The sequence below is a fragment of the Neovison vison genome, chromosome 6 (genome assembly GCF_020171115.1).
Source record: "Neovison vison isolate M4711 chromosome 6, ASM_NN_V1, whole genome shotgun sequence".
Taxonomy (NCBI): domain Eukaryota; kingdom Metazoa; phylum Chordata; class Mammalia; order Carnivora; family Mustelidae; genus Neogale; species Neogale vison.
This window is the reverse complement of record NC_058096.1, coordinates 224,059,638-224,080,000: the sequence shown is the minus strand read 5'-3', so window position 1 is coordinate 224,080,000 and position 20,363 is coordinate 224,059,638. Positions and strand designations below refer to the sequence as shown.

At 65.4% G+C, this 20,363-nt stretch overlaps 1 protein-coding gene across 4 annotated transcripts in view; it reads left to right on the top strand.

Annotated features, from left to right (window-relative positions):
• The window catches only part of ARID3A (AT-rich interaction domain 3A), a 30,693-nt gene extending 11,378 nt beyond the window's left edge, over positions 1-19,315 (top strand). For all 4 annotated transcript variants that reach the window (XM_044254714.1, XM_044254715.1, XM_044254716.1 and 1 more), the window contains exons 4-9: positions 9,272-9,344; positions 12,380-12,563; positions 12,656-12,903; positions 14,660-14,956; positions 15,543-15,641; positions 16,079-19,315. In XM_044254714.1, coding sequence (XP_044110649.1) covers positions 9,272-9,344; positions 12,380-12,563; positions 12,656-12,903; positions 14,660-14,956; positions 15,543-15,641; positions 16,079-16,251 — 1,074 coding nt within the window. In that variant the 3' untranslated portion in view covers positions 16,252-19,315. The remainder of the gene's footprint in view (positions 1-9,271; positions 9,345-12,379; positions 12,564-12,655; positions 12,904-14,659; positions 14,957-15,542; positions 15,642-16,078) is intronic.
• Positions 19,316-20,363: the final 1,048 nt, after the last annotated feature.

Here is a 20,363-nt window from a genome sequence, read left to right as displayed (position 1 = left end):
AGGGATAGGCACCGCCCACTGCCCACCGCCCACCACCCCTGCAGGCCCAGTGCCTGGTACTCTAGGGACACACTCCTACCCTCCCAGCCCGTAAAAACCCACGTTGCAGGGAGAAGTGCGCCGGGGGGTAGATGGCAGCGCCCCAGCTGCCCGGACGTCAGACGGCCTGTTTGGGACTAGGGTCTTTGCAGGTGTCCTTGGTTAAGACGGGACCCCCCCCCGCAAGTGTCCTGGGCCCTGAATCCAGTGGCAAGTGTCTCGGGAAGAAGAGAGACCCTCAGGCCGACCTCAGGGACCCTGGCAGTCCCAGCGACGGGCTCACGGGAGCGAGGGCAGGAAAGCGTGCGCCTGAGCCGGGCCCTCCCTCGGCACCGGCCTCTCGCGTGGGCGCTGGGCCGCGTCTGTGGACCGCGGGCAGAGGCGGGCGACGCGTGGCTCGCAGTGGGGTTGTGGGGCCCGATGGGCTGGGCTGGGCCGGCGCTGTGGCGAGGGCCGTCGGGGCCACTATCTGCCCGCCGGTGAGGGTGTGTCTGTGTCTGTGTGTCTGCTCGGACGGGTGTGTCTGCGCCTGCGCCAGGGGACCATGTCGGGGTGGCTTGGCCGGCCCAACCGTGGGGAGGGCCAGGGGTGCGTGGGGAGGGTCCACGAGGGCCCGGACGGGTTGGCGGGTCTGTGCCGCCACGGTGGGGAGAGGTCCCGGTGGGGGCCGTGTAGGTGCGTCTGGATGGGGCCAGGGGTCGTGGGGGTGGGTCTCGCGTCTCTGTCTGGGCTGGCGTGGCAGGGAGTGGCCCTAGGCCCCTGTTCCTGGTCAGGCTGTGTCACCCTCTGCCCCCTAGGCGAGGTCTCTAAGGGTCCCCTGCCCCGTCAGGTTGTCTCCAAACCTCCGTCCTGAGTAAGGATGTCAAGCCCATTGCTGCACACGCGGGTCTCCCGTACTTGTGAGGGTCCCACCCAGGGGCCCTCCTTGTGTCCCTCACTTTACCGCCCACCTCCTTTGTGACCAGCGACACAGATGTCTTTCAGGACTCGGGCTGGGCCTGGACCCAGTCCCTGGGGTCTGCCCCCCAGATCTCTGGTGGCTCTGTGGGTCCACGTCCTCCGGCCCAGCCCCTCCTCACCCTCTTGCCCCATCCTCTCTCCCCAGCTGCCGTTGGCCAGGAGCGGCAGGTGTCCCCTGCCTGTGAGTGCCCAGGGACAGTCGTGTGCTTGCCTGTGGGGAGCCCGACTCTGGAAGGGGACATGGGGCAGGAAGCCACACAGTCCTCTGTTTCCCCACCACGGCTGGAGGGCCTCCCTTTGAGCCTCAGTTTCCCCATCTGTAAATCAAGATGGAGTGCTGGCCGTTGCCATAGTGAATGACCATTCATGGCGTCCTGGCCCAGGAGCAGCAGGGTGGGGCGGGCGCCCACCGCATGTGCCCGGGGCTGCCCACTGCCTTGCCCGGGGCTGCCCACCGCATGTGCCCCGGGGCTGCCCACTGTGTCCGGCTCACGTCTCCCCACGGAGCTAGGCTCACTGGGGCTCTTGGGCTGCTGGCCACCATGGGACAGATCCTGTCCCTGTGCCCCCGGCTGGGGGTGTGCCCAGCGGGGTCCCCGGCCAGGGTCCCTTCCCCGACTGCTAGGCAGGGGGTGGGGGTGGGGAGTAGCCCCCTGGCTTCCTACAGCGCGTGTGGGCCGGGCTGCTGTGGCCAGGCCAGGCAGGGCTCTGGCTGCAGCTCTGTTCCGAGAGCCCATGCAGGGGAGGGGCGGAGGGGGGCAGGGAGCTCGCTCTGCAGCCGGCAGGTCATTCGGAGCACCTCCTGCCTCGGAGAGTCCCTGGCGCCCCCTGGGGCTGCTGGGGGCACGAGTGTGCGCAGAGACGGTGGCCCCTTTCCGAGAAAACCCCACAACAGGACTTAAGTTCCCGGGTGCCAGGCTCTGACCACAGCCCTGGACCCTGGGGCCACTGCAGGGCAGCAGTGTGGTGGGCGCGACAGGATGATTTTGTGCGGTGACCCTTGTACAAAATACCCCAAGACTGTGTGTGGCAGTTGATTAGCGGTGGCTCGGGGAGAGGATTCTGGATTTTTGGCTTGCCCAGAGAGAGCCCGGGTCTGAAGGACAGGCTCGCTCCCCAACCCCACGAGGCCCCCATGGGGCCTGGGGCACCCACTTCCCTCCAGAGGCAGCGAGGGCTCCGTCCCGGGGTGCCAGAGCTGCTCTGCAGTCCGTGCTCCGTGGCTGTCTCTCCCCTCTGACGTGGGTTCCTGCTCGGACAGCGGTCTGTGGGCTTGGGGCCGGCCTGTGGCTGAGGGGCTCCTTGGGGACCCGCGGCTGTCCCGACCCACGTGTCATCGGCCGCCCGCGCCATCTGCTTCCTCCTCCCACACCCTTCCCACCATCGTCCCTCTGCCGCTTTCCAGCCCGTGGGCGTGCCCCCTGGGCCTCAGTTTCCCCAGCTGGGACACTGTCTGGCCCTGAGCTCGGTGCTCCCCTGCCCACCCCTAGCTCGGTCCTGTGCATCCCACCTGGAGGCCGCAGGTGCCCTCGCCCACTTCCCGGGGACAACAGCGACACCCTGGGGCAGCCGTGGCCACACGCAAGGCTGGTCGGGAGGGGCGCGGTGGTCAGCTGCTCGCGCTTGCCCAGCCTCCGCCGTCACCCAGAAAGCAGCGCCTTGGAGGTTCAGGCCCGTGGGGGCCTCTGTGACTTGTTTCTGGAGATTTTTATTTCTGTCTATCGTGGGTGGGGTGCCGTGTCTCTCTGAGGGGGCACGTGGCCGGCTGGGTGGCGTGGCCCAGCGGACAGATGTCTCTGCCCTGCCCAGAATCACTTCCCCAATTTCCGCGAGGCCGCCGGGGCCGCCACATCTGTGAGGAGGAGGCCGAGCCCGTGCTGACGGGAAGCGAAAGGCGGCCCGGGTGTCCCAGGGCTCAGGTGCGCCGGAGGGCAGCCCGCCGACGGCAGTGAGGACAGACAGACGCGGCCACGGCCCCTGCCGCACTCCGCATCGGGGTCCTCGCCGACCCGCGGAGGCCTCGCCGGACTCCTGCCGCGTCCCCCGCCGGCCCCGGCTCTGTCGCGCGCCTGCACCACCGGCCCCGACGGGCAGATGGTGCCGGACGACGGCCGCCCATGGCCATCCTGGGTTGTCCCGGCCGAGCCGCACCGTGCGGGCTCCGGGCGTGCGGGCTTCCACCGCCCTCGCGTCCTGGGAGTGTCCGGGACCGACCAGTCCCTCGGAAGCGCCGCTCCCCGGGCGCCCAGCCGGGCCCTCCGACCTGCGTCCGTCGCCGCGAAGCAACGTGGGGGCCAGGCTGCCGGCCTCCGCTTCCTGCTGGCGCGGTCCCTGCCCTGTGATGGGCAAACGGAGGCCCAGTGCGCAGACAGGGACGGTTCCACCCCAAGCCGCCGCCTCCTGAGGCCCCACTGAGCCTTGTCTGGCTTTCTTCAGGCACAGTCACTGCGGGGAGGGCCAAGGCCAGAGCTTTGCCGTTTGGGGCCGCGGGACCTTGGGTGAGGCCCACAGGCCTGGTGCAGCCACAGGGAAGCAGAGATAACACACTTAGCAGGTTGTTGCCGCGGCACAGACGCCTGCCTCAGTTTCCCCAAGTGCACCGTGGGCTGAAGGGGGTGGCCCCGCCTGCCCGGCCCATGGCAGCTGTGGGTGTTTCTGTGAATAGGGAGGCTGGGGCAGCCCCCAGGGACTCTGTTCCCGGCCCACCTGGGTCCACCCCACAACGGCTGTGCTTGCTGAGTCATCTCGGTCGGGAGGGGCTTCTGGGGGGATGGGGCGGGGGCCGCCCGGGGCTGGGAGAGGTACATCAGGGCTGAGCTGTACGGGGCACAGGCAGAGGAGGCGAGAGCCCGAGGGAACCTTCTCTCCTTCTTCCTTCGTCAGTGGGTGCCTTGTGTCCCAGGCGCCGTGCCCGGCTCCCATGGTCCCTGGTTCTGCCCTTGAGGGGCTCTCATCTGGGTGGGGGAATACTGTCCCAGAATGAGCGCACACAGGCCCCTGTGAGGGTGCCGAGGGCCTCGCTGGACGTGCGGCCCGGGCCCGGGGGTCAGGCGGGCCTGGGGGAGGGCGTGCAGAGGTGAGGGTTAGGGTTAGGGTTCCAGCTGGAGAGCCCAGCAGGTGCGCGGGCCCACGGCCGAGAGCTGGTGCGGCGGGAGCATGGCCAGCGGTGGGGATGCACGTGGAGTGGGGGCGGCCGCTGGGAAGTGTGGACTTGCCGCCGAGAGCAGTAGGGAGCCATGAGCAGCTTGAGAGCAGGCACACGGTGGCGTCTGGGTGTCGAAATCAGAGGTCCCTGGCAGGCTGCGAGAAGGAAGCAGCATCTGGCTGACTGTCCTGGCCGCTCCCGGCTGTCTTCTGGGGGGATGGGGGTGGAAACAGCCGGGCCACCTTCTCCCTACTTCGTTCTGCTCTCAGAACTTGCAAGGAATCAGTTCGCAGCCCACAACCCCAAGGGTATGAAGATAGAGAAGATGATAGCTCCCGTCCTAGCAGCGGGGTTCGAGAAAATAATCCAAAGGTGGAAGCAACCTGGCGTCCACCGATGGGCAAACAGGGAACGTCCCCGGCCACCAGCAGCAGCGAGGCCCCCACGCGTGGCCCCGGGGACGGCCCCGAGCCCACGACGCGCAGGGAGGGGACCAGACACAGGAGGCCACATGGGTGTGAGTCCACGCGTGTGACACGCCCCGACCAGGCTCCTCCACGGACGGGAAGGGGCTCGTGGGGGCCGGGGGCTGGGGAGGGGAGGGGTGAGGGCTGATGGGGACGGGGTTTGTTCGGACAGACGGAATGCTGGAATCACACAGAGGCCGTGACTGTAGCACTCTGAACCCACTCAACACCACTGAAACACTCTGAGATGATGAATTCTGTGTAATGTGATTCTCAATCCCGTAAATACATTTTTCTTAAGGTTCAGGGACAGTAGGTAGATTGACAGCACTTGGGGTCCCGGGCCTGCCCACGACCCCTCCACCTGTCCCCGTCCCCGGCTCTGAGCACGTCTGGTCTGGGGCGTTTGGGACCCGCTGGTGGCTGTGGAGGGCGCGTTTCTGGTTTCCCGGGAGCCGCAGCGTCGGGAAGCCTCTGTGTCCTTGGGCGTCTCTCTGCTGCCTCTCCCTGGGGGGCTCAGAGCTCACCAGGCCCTTCCTTGACTTTTCCTCCTTTGGGCCCCTGTCTCTGCCTTGGAAGGACCATGGCCTCAGGTGGGGCCCTGCGGACTTTGGAGCCGCCTGGGTGGCAGAAGGGGGCCTAAGCAGACACCGTTAAAGGGGCAAAGGTCCTCCCAGGGGCCCTACAGACGGGGGCGGCCGCTTTACAGCCTGGGCCCCTCGGCCTTGGGCTGGACGCCACCTCGGGCCCCTGGGACAGGCTGGGAACCGGTGTGCTGCTGGCCGGGTGGGGCCTCCCGCCCACGGGACCTTCTCGGGGCCAGTCACGCCTCGGGAGGCAGCCCTGGTGGTGCCCAGCCCACATGGACATGGGTCCCACATGGACACATCCCCACGCCAGGCCCCTCTCCTGCGGGTCTGTGGCGGCTGGGAGGGAACTTCTCCCACCTTCCGTGCGGGGGGCCCGGGATGGGGCCCGGCGCTGGGGCTGAGCTGCCGGGCTCCCGAGGGGTCTGCTGTCTTCTCGGCCCGGAGGCTGAAGGGTCCCCCCACCCCCGACAGGCACACACACAGCTCTGCTGGGTCAGCAGCATGACCCCAGGACTTTCTCAGCAGCCCAGACAGAAATGCTCGTTGGCCACAAACAAGAATTTCCTGTTTGCCCATCCGTGCGCCCGGAGGGTGGGCTTGCCTCTACCTGAGCCTTCCCGACCTTGTCTGCCTCCAGCTCACGTGGCGGCTGGGGGTGGGGGGGGCGGGGAGGGCGGGCAGGACTCAGGGTCTTGCCAGGGGTGACGGGGATGCGGGAGACTGCGGGGCGGGGGGCTCCCGCTCAGGCTGCTGGGAAGGCCCTCTGGCTGCCCATTGGGGTGACCGGAGAGGCTTGGCCCTCACCCTGTGCCTCAGTGTCCTTTTCTGTGAAGTGGGTAGTGTGATTTGGGGAAGACTGAACCAGGGTCAGCCCAGCCTCAGCACTGAGTGGCCCGACGCCCTCCCTCACCCTCAGCTGCAGCCCAGAGACCGGCCGGGGGCCCCACGGGGGCGCTGAGTGTGACCCGCGACCCCACCGGGCTCTGGAGGGAGGGACTTGGCTGCCGTACTTCTCAGTGGGGACCCTGGGGGCCTCCAGCCCTGACTCCCCTGTCCACATCCCGCATCTCAGGGTTCTGCACCCATTTCACTGGTGGACAGACAGGTGTGGCCGGGCAGGTCGGTGCTGGCGGAGCCAGGTCACAGGGCGGGACGTGACGGGGTAGAGCCACCCTCCGCACCCCCAACCCCGGCGCAGGGTGTCACCCACCCAAAGCTTGAGCCTTGCGGGGCACAGAATGGGTTTGGGAAGGGACGAGCGCTCCATCACCAGGGGGCCCCGAGCTGTCCAGGGCGTTTATTGAGCAGCTGCTGTGTGCCTGCTCCCAGACACGGGGCGGCAGAAGGGCTGGGAGCAAGGGTGTCAGCGAGCAAGAACACGGGCGGCCCCCAGCGCGTGTCCCCGAGGGTGCGGAGCGTGGGTTCTCCCAGAGACGGACCTGCCTCTGCGCCCAGCAGGTTCCGCGAGCAGCGAGCTGCCTGCAGGGAGGGTCTGCACACCCTGGGGCTACCGGGCGTCCCTTAGTCAACCGGGAGCCTAAGTCAGACGCCGTGACCCGAGCACCCCGCTTGGGGCCCCTGGGGACACCGGCTGCGGGCTCCGGGAGGCAGGCAGCCCAGGGAGGGGCTTCTGGAAGGTTCTCCGGTCTCCAGCCCTGGTTTGTGGCTGTGGCAGGTGACCTGTGTCGGCGCCTCCTGGCCCGCCCTGAGCAGGGCAAGGTTTCAGCCTGAGACTCTTGTGGGACGACGGCCCAGGCTCGGAGTGGGGCGGCCTGGAGCCCCGCAAGGACAGACGGCTGGCCCGCCGGCCCACAATGGGGTCTGAACGCCGGCCCCCACGCCCCCATCCCTCCAGTCTGGCCAGGGCAGGGCGCAGCCTGCAGGGGAGCGGAACTCGGGGCCGGAGCCCCATAAAGCCGGGGTGGCCTTTACTGCCCCTTTGTGGCCAGCGGCCCCCAGCAGCCATTAGAGCTCCCTCCTCCCCGGCAGCCGGGGGCCGGCACAGCCCCCTTTATGGCCCCAGACAATACCCTGGCCCCATGGGGGTCTGATCGGGCTGTGCCGCAGGCCTGTCCACCCACCATTGGCCTGGGAGCTAATGGTCCCCCACCAAGCCAGCCAGCTTCCCCTGCTGCGGGTCTCCGTCCCGAGCCTCCGTTTCCCCAGCTGGAACCCGGTGTCACCGTGGCTGTGGGAGCTCAGGGCGAAACTTCCGCATTGATGGGAAGGAACGTTGGGGCACGGCGGGGGGCAGGGGGCACTGAGGTCTCCTTGGGGGCTGGGTGCAGGGAAGGTTCTGGCAGGGTGGTCCCTCGGGCCGGGATCTCACAGGAGTTGTTGGCCCCATCAGGAGGGGCGTGTGGTCCCTGAGCCCCACGGGAGTGGCTGAAACAATGACCACGGACTTGGGGGCTGAAAGCAGCGGAGTCTGTCCTCCTGCATTTTGGAAGCTGAGGTCTGAGATCCAGGCCGGGCTCTGGGGAGGGTCCCTCCTGCCTCTTCCAGCATCAGGCGTGGCCACATCTCTGCCTGGGCCCCGTCTGTCCTCCATAAGGACACTTGTCGGGTGAGGCTGGCCCTCACCCGGTGAGTACGACCTCGTCTTAGCGGGTGACATCCCTGAAGACCCCGTTAGGTGAGGTCGTGGTCTGAGGCGTGGGTGGCGGCGAACTGTAGGGCCCTGCCATCCCTGCTCCCGCTGGGGCTGAGCCCTCAGGGCCTGTCGGACGTCCCCTCGCTCGGCTGCTGTGCGCTCACCCCGTCTGGACACTGCGACGAGCCGGACGAAGTGCCCGCGGGCGGGCGGGAGACTGCACTGCGTGTTGCCCCACGTGGTGGGGTGTATGGTGGGGGACAGGCGCGCGCCCACGGGGAGGCGTAGCTGCAGGCCGTGGGCCCCAGGCAGGGGGAAGTGCAGGGCCTCCCAGACCACCATAAATCAGCCCAGGAATGCGGCTGGCCGGCCCAGCTGGATCAGGGCAGAGACAAAGACCCAGCCTGGACCACCCCGGCCTGTGCCCGGAGGCCCCACTCTGTCTCCGCTCCAGGACCGGGAAACCCAAGCCCAGAGAGGAGTGAGCTGGCTGAGGAGTAGCTAGCCCCAGGGACCCTGCCTGCCCAGGCCCCGGGGTTGGTCAGGCACAGGCGCTGGGCGTTGCCGCGTTCCTGGGCCCTAATGATGGGCTGCCCTGGCCGGGGCTGATGGGTGGTTTCGAGGCCCCCTGCAGTCCTGAACCTTCGGGGTCCATTCCCCAGGGCTTCATTTGAAGATTGCTGCTTGCCGCTGTCCTCCCCAACCCCGCCTGCGCAAACTCCAGCCCCCAGTTGGCTCTGCCGGCTCCTGGGAGCTGAGGTTCTGTGCATCTGGGGGGCCCCTAACCACCAGTGCAGGGACAGGCGAACCCCAGCAGCCAGTGCCCAGGACAGAGCGTGGGCCCAGAGGCCTTGACATTCCCAGGCTCTGGATTCACACCTGCCTCTGGGCCTCAGTTTCCGCATCTACAAAATGGAGCCACGCCTGGAGCAAAGGCGAGTGTGTGGCCGGGACAGCCCCAGGTGCGTCCGTCCGCTGTAAGGCAGCGATTGGCCCGGGTGTTGTGTGTCTTAGCCCAACTGTGTCCCCCAAGTGACGGGTGGAAGACCCGACTCCCAGGGCCGGAGAACGAGGCCTGGCTTCAGATCGGGTCCCTGCAGCTGCGGTCAGGCAGGGCGCCCTCCGACGAGGCGGCCCTGGTCCAGCAGGCACAGCCTACAGGCTGCGGGCAGGACACCCGAGAGGCAGAGGCCAACGCTGGAGGTGGGGGAGCGGGAGGGACCGTGCCCTGGAGCCTCCGGGGGGCTCGGCCCTGATGCGCATGGACCTGGGCTCTGCCCTCCGCAGTGGGGGGGGGGGAGTAAACCTCTGCTCTGCACTGCCCGGTGTGTGGCTTGGTGGTGGCCACTGCTGGGGACGCACGCGGGGACCGGCGTCCTCATCCGAAAGTGGCGGCGGGCCCTTCAGGCTCCGTGGGGACGCGGCCCTGCACCCGGGCCCTGGCGCTGACCTCCCCATCCGCTCCCTGACCCCACAGCTCTACGAACTGGACGGGGACCCCAAGAGGAAGGAGTTCCTGGACGATTTGTTTAGCTTCATGCAGAAGCGAGGTGAGGCCGCCCACGGTGGGTCGGGGGAAGCTTGGGAGGGGGCGGGCAGGAGGGCGGGGCCAGCTGGGGAGGGGGCGGGCTGGAGGGCGGGGCCTGCTTGGCCCTTAGGTCTGATGGGGGAGACACAGCTGGGAGCATCTAAGGGGTGGGTCCTTGGGTAGGAGGTCTCAGGTCCCCAGCCCAGACGCCCGGTGGGATGGGGTTCCCACTCCTAGGCCCCCACCGCCCCTAGGGTCCCCTGCCGCAGAGCCAGCCTACAGGGAGCAGGGCTGGATTCCCGGGAGGACAGCAGGCGCTGGGACAGGAGACGCTCCGGCCCCTCGCCTGCGCCTGCCAGGGCCTCGGGGCCTCTCCCTGTGTGGTGGGGCGGAAGCAGTTCCCACTGTGCAGCGGAGCCCAGACGGGCTGAGCGCAGACAGCGTGCCCGGCCCACCCCACCCTCAGGCCCCCCAGCTCTGGGGTGAGACGGACGCCATAAATAGCCCGGCCTGGGCACAGGGAGTGGGGACTGGTCGGGGTGGGCGTCCCCGTGGGGAAACCGAGGCCCAGACACTGGAGGGTATCCGGGGCATTCGGGGTAAGCCAAGGGCAAAGAGGACCTGGGGCAGCAAGAAGGGCCCCACGGCCCTACCCGTGGCCTCAGCCTCAGCTCAGGGCTGCCGTGGGGCAGAGAGAGCTGGACGGACGGATGGACAGATGGACGGACAGATAGACGGACCTGGGGGAGGGGTTCTAGAGGTACCCCCTGCAGTGTGGGGCTAGTCCCTCTGACCAGAACCAGCCCCCCTGGTGGGAGCTATTACAACTCGTGCTGTTCAGGGAAGGAAACTGAGGCCCAGGGAGGGGACTTGTCCTCGAGCCCTGGACGCAGGAAGGGGCGGGGCCGGAGGGGTACTGCAGGGTCCACTCGGGCCCACTGCAGGGGCCAGCCACCAGCCGCTTTGTCCAGGGCCCTCTGCATGCCTCTCCCTCTCCAACAGCCTCTGTAAACACCAGGCCCAGCAGCCGGAAGGGAAGATGAAAGGGGAGGGGCCACGGCCTTCCCATTAACCCCTCCGGTGCCTTGCCAGGGCGGAGGAATCCAGACCCAGTCCTGGGGCAAGGGGCCCCCTTGTTATCGTTGGGAGCAGTCCCAGCTGGGGCCGGCTGCCCCCCCTGTGGTCAGAGAGATCTTGCCCCACTCTCTTTATCAAGCCATCCACACCTGTGGGAGCCCCCCACCCACCACCCACCCTGCAGGGAGCACTGAGCCCCGAGGCCTGGAGCCCACCCACCCTGCCCAAGACTGGGCCTGGTGTCCTGCAGGTTCAGAAGGTATGGTGAGCGACCCGTGGGTGTGGTTGAGGTGGGGAGGCCCCAGAAACAGCAGTGGAGCTGGCAGCCACTCGGGGCTCTGAGGGTCTGAGTCCAGCCCTGCCTCTCGTGCCAAGCCAGGCTCCCCCGGAGGACAGGGAGCAACAAACTTCTACACATGCCTCAGAACCCAGCCCCAAGCCCCCCTCGCCCTTGCTGTCTTCTGGGATCCTGGCCCTCTGTAACTGGCAGCCTCTGGGGCTGAAGGTCCAGGAGATGCCCCCACCCACCCCACCAGACCCCGTGTCCTGCATCCTACAGGCCTTCACTCCAGACAGAAAGTTCTTTCTTTTCCCACATCACAAAGTAAAGGCCTCTCGGAATTCTGGGGGCTGGGAGTGCGGGAGGGGTCCTGCCTGCACCCCACCCTCCTGCTGTTTCCTTGAAGACCTCCCCACCCTTCCTTATCTCCCCGCTGCCCCCACGCCCCGTCCTGCACCGGAGCCTCTCGGCTCCCCACCCGGCTCCTTCTATAAACATCCCATCAGGCCCGGCTGCCGACCTTGGGCACGGGGTCCCCAGAGGACCTTTTGTGTGATTCTTTCTGTTCTTGCCCAGTGTGCAACATACACCAGCATCCCGGGTGGGCTGGGGGGGCCCTGCCATGGGGGTTGCCTTTTCCTCTCTCTCCTGTGCTGAGAAATGGAACTGGGCAAGGGTCGGGGATCCGAAGTCCGGCTCCCTCTGCCCTCTCCAGGCGGTCCTCTGTTCGCGGGGGTTTGGAAACCTGGAAAGGGCAGATGTGGCCGCAGGTGGCAGGAAGTGGTTCTGGAACCTCCAGCTCCAGCAGACCAGCTGGGCCGGGCCTTCTCGGGGAGCCGCAACCTGGGCCCACCGTAGGCCCATCTCTGGGGGGGCTGCAGGTGTGCGTGACGCAGGCTGGGCGCCAGGGGGTCCAAGTCGGGGACCCCAGGTGACAGGACAGCAGCTGGGGGCCACAGACAGCACCCCAGGATTGCAAGGGCAGGGAGAATACTAACGGGGGGCTTCCCCCCCAGCCAGGAAGGCGCCACACAGGCCAAGCTGAAGGCCCCCACACGAGGGCAATGGGGCCAGGAGCAGGGGCTTGAGGCTTAGGGCCGGTGGACAGGGGGACCAGGCCCGTCCGCTGGGAGCAACCCTCCCCCTTGGTCCAGCCCATTGCCCCCCTCTCTTAAGTGGCAAAGTGGCCCAGTGGAGCTCGGCCTCCTCCCCACTGCAAAGCCCGTGGGTGGTGGGCGGTGGGTGGGCGGCCGAGGGCACAGGCCCTGGGACTGGGCAGAGTGGTTTTGTGGGCTCCGCTCGCTGAGCTGGGAGCAGAACTAACGGAGGCCGCGTTTCTGCTGTGGCTCCGCAGCCTGGCCCCCATCTCTGTACCCCCAGGTGAGGTCGGCCAGGAGCCCGGATCCCTGATGGGGAAACAGGCTTCCTCACACTCTCTCGGCGGGGATCCCCGCCCCCCCACAGCCCTGCCAGGAGACACAGGGCCAGGGACGCCTGCGGTTGTCACGGTTGTCACGATGGGTGCTCCCGGCGCCCAGGGGGTGGGGCTGGGGGTGCGGCTCAGCAGCCCGGACGCCCCCCAGAGAGCAGCATGCCCCATGCCCCGTGCCTCTGTGGGGGCGACCCCTCTCCCGTGGGCGTGTCGGTCCCAGACGGTGGCAGCGGCGCCCCCTCCGCTCACCGCCCCCCGCCCCCCGCAGGGACCCCCGTGAACCGCATCCCCATCATGGCCAAGCAAGTGCTTGACCTGTTCATGCTGTACGTGCTGGTGACGGAGAAGGGCGGCCTGGTGGAGGTCATCAACAAGAAGCTGTGGAGGGAGATCACCAAGGGCCTCAACCTGCCCACGTCCATCACCAGCGCGGCCTTCACCCTGCGGACCCAGTGAGCGCCGGGGGGGGGCCGGGACGGGGTGGGGGGCGGGCTGGGGTCCGCACGGCGCCCGCGTGCCCCCCTCACCGCCCCCCTGCGCGCAGGTACATGAAGTACCTGTACCCCTACGAGTGCGAGAAGCGTGGCCTCAGCAGCCCCAACGAGCTCCAGGCCGCCATCGACAGCAACCGGAGGGAAGGCCGGCGCCAGAGCTTCGGGGGCTCCCTGTTCGCCTACTCGCCGGGCGGCGCCCACGGCATGCTGTCCTCGCCCAAGCTGCCCGTGCCCTCGCTGGGCCTCGCCGCCAGTACCAACGGCAGCTCTGGGCCCCCCGCGCCCAAGATCAAGAAAGGTAAGGGGCGCCCCTCGGGGCCTGACTCGGCGCCACGCTGGCGGGGCCCTCTGACCGCTGAGGGGACGGGGCCGCCGCTGCCCCCCAGGTCACCGGAGGATGAGCCCCAGCGTGCCCCGCAGAGGGCCCTCCGGCGGCGGCCTGAGGGAGAGGGCGCAGCTGCCCCACCGGGGCCCGGGGCAGGCGTTTCTGGCCGACCGCCCGCCGACCGACCGCCCGGGCCACGGGGCGCCCACGTTGCTGACTGCGCGCCGTGTTCTTTCCTGAGCCTGCAGCGGGCGTCGTGAGGGGTGACTGTCGCTGGGCCGGCGGCCGGGCCCTCATAACGTGGCCGTGGCCATCGCCCCAGCAGACGTTACTAGCCGGTTGCTGTATTCTTTCCCCTGGGAGCTTTCGAACCTTCTCAACAGGGCGTCTGTCCTGCAGGTGTCTTGACCTTGTAGCCTATCAGGCTGACCCTCACCCGCCCGGAGCTGGTGCGTGGTGCACCCTGAGGCCAGCTTCCAGCCGGGCGGTGGGGAAAGTTACCCTGTGCCTGTGGGTTTGCAGAGGGGGGCCTGCGGCGCGTCGGAGCACAGCAGGCAGTGGGCCGAGTTTTCGGGCGTCCGCCAGGCAGCCCCCCCATCCATGGCCGGCATCTCCAGCCGATGTCGCTTCTTCGATGTCCAGCCTTCTCTCCCGCTGAACCTCCGAACCCCGCTAACACAGAGCCACGAACTTCACGCGCGGCCCCAGGCCCCAGGCCGGGTCACTGAGTGTTTCTCCCCTGCCCCACGGCTGTGACCCCTACCCTCTGAGTAGCCTGAGGGTGCAGGGGAGTCCCCACGGTTCAGGCGGCTCAGGTCCGAGGCGAGCGCAGTCTCTGACGCCCTCTCCTTCAGTCTTCCGGCGCCTCGGTTTACCACCACTGCCCCCCGCCACCCGGGAGCCCTGGCGGTCCCCCCGCCAATGCTTGTCAGCCACGCGCGGCGTGTGACATCCTGCGCCAGAGCTGGGGCGAGGGCGGTGGGCGGGAAGGAGCTTTTCCTGACAGGAGGGAGCCAGGAAGCGATGGGCAGCCGTGGGGGCCCGTGGTGAAGGGCCCCAGGGGCCCCCAGGTGGTGTTCCCCGGCAACCAGACGGGGGTTGGGGATTGCCACAAAGCTTCTGGCCGAGGGCCTGGTGCAGAGGGGAAAAACACGCCAGGCAACAGGGGAAGGGCACGGGGGAGGAGTCAGGAAAAGAAGAGACAGCGGGTCAGAGTGGGACCCTGGTTTCCACCACAGAAGCGGGAACAGGCGGGAGCTGGTTCTGGAGCTGAGCTGCCTGGGTTCGAGTCCCAGCTCAGTGACTGCAGCACTGTGGCCTTGGCATAGCCGTTGCCACCTGGAACTTGGGTCCCCTCATCCGTGAAGCGAGGGTGGGAGCATGGGGCTGGCAAGGGGTCGTTGAGAGGCCTCTCCGGACGGGTTGTGTTGAGTGCGTTAGGACACACGGGCAGACCTCGCTGCTCTGGCTAGTGTCGTTCGTGACCAGCGCCCTGTCGCGGGCTTCTGGGATAGCGTGGGTGCCGAGCCACTAGGCCGTGGTTTCCGACACGCCAGTTTCCGACCCCAGGCTGACCTCAGGAAGGGCTCTCCGGCACTCACGTGTGTCCCAGAGCCTCGCCGCTTCCCCAGAGAGGGCATGCACACCCGCGCCCTCCTGCCAGGGGTGAAGGCAGCACCAGGCTCCTTGGTGCCCCTCTGGCTGCCAATGCCTCTTCTCTCCCATCTAGAGGAGGACTCGGCCATCCCCATCACGGTCCCGGGCCGCCTGCCAGTCTCGCTGGCAGGCCACCCTGTGGTGGCAGCGCAGGCAGCGGCTGTACAAGCAGCAGCAGCTCAGGCAGCTGTGGCTGCACAGGCAGCTGCGCTGGAGCAGCTGCGGGAGAAGCTGGAGTCTGGGGAGCCTCCTGAGAAAAAGATGGCCCTGGTGGCAGATGAGCAGCACCGGCTTGTGCAGCGGGCACTGCAGCAGAACTTCTTGGCCATGACAGCCCAGCTGCCCATGAGCATTCGTATCAACAGCCAAGGTACCCACCCAGCGCCCAGACCCTCCCTGCTTCCTGCCTATGCAGCAAAATCAGGGCCTCATAGCCAACATATGCAAAGAGTGCCCACAAATCAATAAGAAAGAGAAAGAGATAAAATGAATTAATGACTAGTAGAAAATGCCCATGGAAAGCTGAGTCGGGGATCTACATGCTGACAAGGAGATACCGTTTTTTAAGCCACCAGAGTGTGACGATATTAAACGTTGGTTGGGATGTGGGAAAATGCGTCCATTGAGTCCTGCTGCTGGGCGTGTAAACAGGTGACAATTTGGCAATCTCTTCTTAAAATAGAAAACATTCTTGCCCTGTAACCCAGTGATTCCACTCCGTATCTCCGGCAAAGCTATAGGAGTGGGGCAAGTCAAGTCCAGGCTACTCTGGGGCTGTTAAAAAGAACGAGATGGCTTGACGTAGCTTCAGACTTATCATCACGAGAGAAGCAAGTTTTAGACAGATATCTTCCTCAGGAAATATTTAGTGAGCACCTACTGTGTGTGCTGACAGAAGCAGGACCTCGCCCGGATGGGCCTGTGACTCCCGACCACGGTGTTTCTTCTTCCCGCAGCCTGCGAGAGCCGCCAGGACTCTGCCCCGAACTTGACCGGCCCCAATGGCAGCAACAGTATTAGCATGTCAGTGGAGATTAACGGGATCATGTACACAGGTAGGACCCACTGGGCCCTGAGCACTGTCTCCTGTTCACTCAGGAGCCCGGGGTTGGTGTTGCCCCCGCCCCCGCCAGGGCCACCCAGCAGGGCTCTGCCCCGGTACGACCAGAGCGAGCCGGCCCCCGGGGCATACTCAGCCCGCAACCTGAGGACACTCGTTCCTCCCACGGCAAGTGGTGGTCCCGACTTCCTTCTGAAACACCGTGTAGCCAGCCGTAGCTCACGGGGGCTCCCAGGGGTGCTGTGGACGTCAGACAGCTCGGTGGCTCCGCCAAGGGGCTGCCAAGGGACAGAGCAGGGACCTGTGGCTGCCATGGGCCGCCAGGTCCCTGGGTGACTTTGCAGGGGGCCCGTGCTCAGGGCGTCCCGTGACGCAGCCCCTGCTGCGCCACCTTCCCAACCACATGACCCGTTTCTCCTGTCCTCGCACCAGGAGTGCTGTTTGCTCAGCCGCCGGCGCCCGCTCCACACCCAGCTCCCAGCAAAGCCGCCGGCGTCGGCCGGGGAGGGACCAGCGGGACCAGCAGCAGCACCGGCAGCCAGGCCGGGCCGGCCGGGCTGTCCACACCTGCCACATCTTCTACCTCAAATAACTCGTTGCCTTAACCGTACCACTCCCCACCCGCCTCTCCCGCCCCAGGAGCCTGCCTGGGCAGGGGGGCGGGAGTCGAGGTGGGCCACGCAGGGGCCGGGATGGCGGTAGATACGGGTGGGGAGGGGAGGTATCCAGAAAGGAGCCACAGCTAACGCCAAAAAGAAAGAAAAAGATATATACATATATATATATAAAGAAAATTTAATAAAACAGGGGAAAACCAAGGAACACTTGAATTACTCAGGTTCGGACATTCAGAGACGTGAATTGTGAGAGGAAGTCAGAAGAGAGAGGGGCCGCACTTCCGAGGGCTGCAGCCCGGCCGGACCAGCTGACTGGGGTCTGGGTCTGGGTCTGTGCGGATCGGTTGCCACAGAGGCCGATCCTGTTTACCTCATACATCCCTGCACTGTGTGTTCTCATTTTCATCTGTTTTTTTCCTTTTTCTTTTCATTCATCACACACTCACCATACTCAGCTCCTTGTGTTGAAAGAAACCCCTGAGCCAAGATCAGCTGAAATTGTTTTCCTTGTTGCTTTTGGGAACTACTTTTTTTTTTTTTTTTTAAAGAAACAGTGATACTCAAGATCTATAGGGTTTTTAAGAGGTTTTGGGGGTTTGTTTTGTAAATAATCTATTTTATTCTTGGGGGAGGAATCAGACCTTAGGAAAAGTATATATATATATATCTATATATTTGTGTTCATTCAGGGAAACTGGACTTGAAAAAGCAAAAAAAAACACAAAAATAACGACAAAAAAAAAAAAGAAAAAAGTAATACCCTTTCTATTTTCCCACGACTGACTTGGGTTCCTTCGTGTGGTTCCTGTGGTGCGGGGGTGGGGGGCGGGGGGCAGCTGGCCAGAGCCAGGACAGGTGATGAACTCAGGTGCCGTGGGGGGGGGGACACCCGGGAGCCTTTCCCCCAGTCCTCGCACTCCGGAGCTGGAGCTGGCCCTCCCCCTCTCAACCGGAGAGGAGGATGGATGGATGAAGGGCCCTGGGCGTGGGAGGGGCTCCACCTAGGGCAGCCCCCAGGCTCCTGTCTCAGGGATGAATGTGGCCTGGGGGCGCCCCCGGGGAAGGTGGGGAGGGCTGCTCTGGGAGACATCTGGGGGGCAGGGGAGCCGGGCTCCGCTCAGGGCGAGGTCTTTGGAGCCACGGCACCTGAACGCCCCCCTTCCATTCTCTCCTCTTTAACTTTGCTCGTTCCTTCTCTCTTGGCCCCTGGGCTTGGGGCCACAGCCCCCTGGAGTAGGTACAGTAACAGGAGGCCGCACCCTGTCTCCGCACGACCCTTCCAACTGCTTAGAAGGTGCGTGTTGGGGGGCACAGCTGGTGGGAGGCTGGGGGCTGGCCGTGGTCTTGGGGAGACAGCACCGTCTGCCCTAAGGCCCAGGCAGGTGGGGGGCCCTCTTGACGTCTGCCATGCCCCTGCGGACCAGGTGGCATTGGGGCGGGACTTTTCGGGGGGGGGGGGCACTGACTCTGCTGTTCCCAGGGCGAGCCTGTGTTCTCTAATTGGGCTCAGGGGCCCGACCTAACAAGGCTGAGGGGGGGCAGTGCCAGCCTGGGAGACCCGAGGGGGAGTCCTGGGCCCCCAAGGCTGGGTTATCCCTTGTGTGGGGCTGTGCTGGGTCTGGAATAGTTCAGGGTCCTTGACACTCCCAGCCCTCAGCCTTCTAGGGGCGGGGTCTCCCTCTGCTTTTCCTTCTGGAAAGTTCTGCCCTTCCCTCTCTCTGCAGCAGCACAATCATGGTGGGAGGGGGATCTCTTTGTCTCTTTGTCGCCCCCCCCCCGCACCTGCACAACCCGGCTCCACGCGGAGAAACACAACACCCCCCGCACCCCCACCCCGGCTCCTCTGGTCCCAGCCCGACCTGTGGACGCCCTGACCTGTTGCCTTCAGGGTTTCCTGGACGCGCCCGCGTGGGGGGTGTCTGCCTCACCTTCTACCTCAGGTCTGACTCTCGATGCCAAACCCCGTGCCCTGCCCCCCCGCACCCCCTCCACCTGGGAGGCTGTGGGCCCGCTTTGTGGGTGCTTGCGCGTCTTCGCGCGTGTCCTCGCGTTGGGACCCATGTGGCCTCCAGAGTAACTCGGGGTGCGGCCTGCTGTGCTGTGATGATTGTAGGGGACAGGTGGGGGCGGGGCGGGGGGCCTGGCCAGCCCCAGGGGCGGCCGTGCCAGGTGAGCCCACCCTCGCTGGGAATGCGAGTGGGGTCCTCCCCTGCCTCTGCTCTCCGTGCCCGGTGCAACCCCTTGCCCCTCCTGTCCCTGGAGCGTAGGGAAGGGGGGCTTTTGGGGGTGCAGAGCCGTGCCCCCTCTGAAGCCCCAGGCAGGGGAGGACGGGGGCATCTGTCTGTGCCCTCGGCCCGCGTGCTGCTCATTCCTGAGCGAGCTTCGCAGGGGGAGGGCGGGGACCCCAAACAGGGTGGAGAGGGGCTCTCTGGGGCTCCCCTGCTGGAGATGATGCTTCCAGAAGCTTCCATGGGACCTCGAGCCAGGAGCCGGGCAGCGGGGTGGGGCAGCATGTCCCTTTCCGAAGTTCTGCCTTTGTACGCCCCTTTCCCATTTTTACCGCTTTCGTCCACTTTGTCCTTTCTCTCCCCTTTACTTTTGCTTTTGCATTTTTTTTCTCGGCAAACATGAATGCAGCCTTTCATTCCTGACATGTGAAATTTCAGTTTCTCTGGGGTTCGTCAGACGGCGTGGGTCCTGCGCCAGCACTCAGGTTAAAGCGAAAAAAACTTTTAAAAATAGGTTTAAACGACTCTACCTCTGGCCGGGCCTGGCCTTGTCGCCCTGGCCAGGGCGGCCTGTACCGATTTCAGTTTTTGCAGAACATTCAGATATTAAAAGGGAAAAAAAAAAAAAAAAAAGGACAAAAGACCAAAAAAACAAAGAAGAAAAAAAGGTGTGTGATTTTGAAATTGAAAAAAGAACACTGAAGGTTTACATTTTATAACATTATTATGCAGATTGTATTTAAACTTCAGAAATATTTAAGACAATTGTAACCCTGTAAAGTTGATGAGATATTAAAACAAGACAAAACACTTCTGACTTTTAACAGAGAAGTCTCCTGTGATGGTTTCTTGGGTGTGTCTGGGTCCTGGGGGCGGTGGGCACAGGGTCTCACCCCACCATCCCAGGGGACAGGCCGGCGGTGGGGGGGGCTCTCTCCAAGTGGGTGGGTGTGGCCAGCAGCTCATGGAGGGGAGGAGCGGGTGCAAAGTGTAGGTTTAGGGATTTGGGGAGAAGAGATGGCAGGCCTAGGGGTGCCCTAGCCTGTCCCCCCCGCCCCTCAGCTAGGTTTCCTGCCATCCTGGGTTCTGAGGCCACTGTTACTCTGAACCCAAGCCCCTGGGGGGCCCCCGCCCCCCTGCTGGGCCTTCGCCATACCTCTTTCCCTCCCTGCCAGGCCAGCCGCTTGTCACCGTGACACAGAGCCATGTTGGTGCTGCATCTGCCCCCATGCCCCCCGGGATCGCCCCTTCAGCTTGGCCTGCCCCCTGACCGGGCCTGGCAGGAGAGAGGCACCGGCAGAAACCCCCAGCCCGCCATCCCACCAGGCCCTCTGCCATCTTCTGAGACGAGGACCCAGCCTTGTCCCCCACAAGCCTTCCCACTGGGGTGTGGGTCACGTTTTCACACTTAGTAATTCAGCAGGTGTAGCTCCAAAGTGGCCCCCCGGCCCAGGAGATAAAAATAATTTTAAGAAGGAAAATGGCACGTGGGCTGTGGTCTGCAATCCTGGGGCTCAGCACATTTGGAAGGGAAATCCTGTGTTTTCTGCTTCCAACCCCAAACCACACCGGCACTGCAAAACTGGGCTGGAAGAGATTTTCTGGGGTGTCTAATCCATTTACCCTGGTGACCGCCGCATGCAGAATGTGACAGGCTCAAGGTCAGCTTGGCTGGAGCCTGGGCAGGCCCAGCCTCCCGCCAGCTGGCTCCCCTGCCACTGGCTCTGGCCTGGGCCGGCCCTGGCCAGTCCCTCCAGCCTGGGTCAGCCCCCAGGGGTTGTGGAGTGAGGGAGAGTCAGCTAACCCTAGTGTCACAGCCCAGTGGTTCCCACGCACCCCCGTGGCCCACTTCATCCCCTGCATTTTCCACTG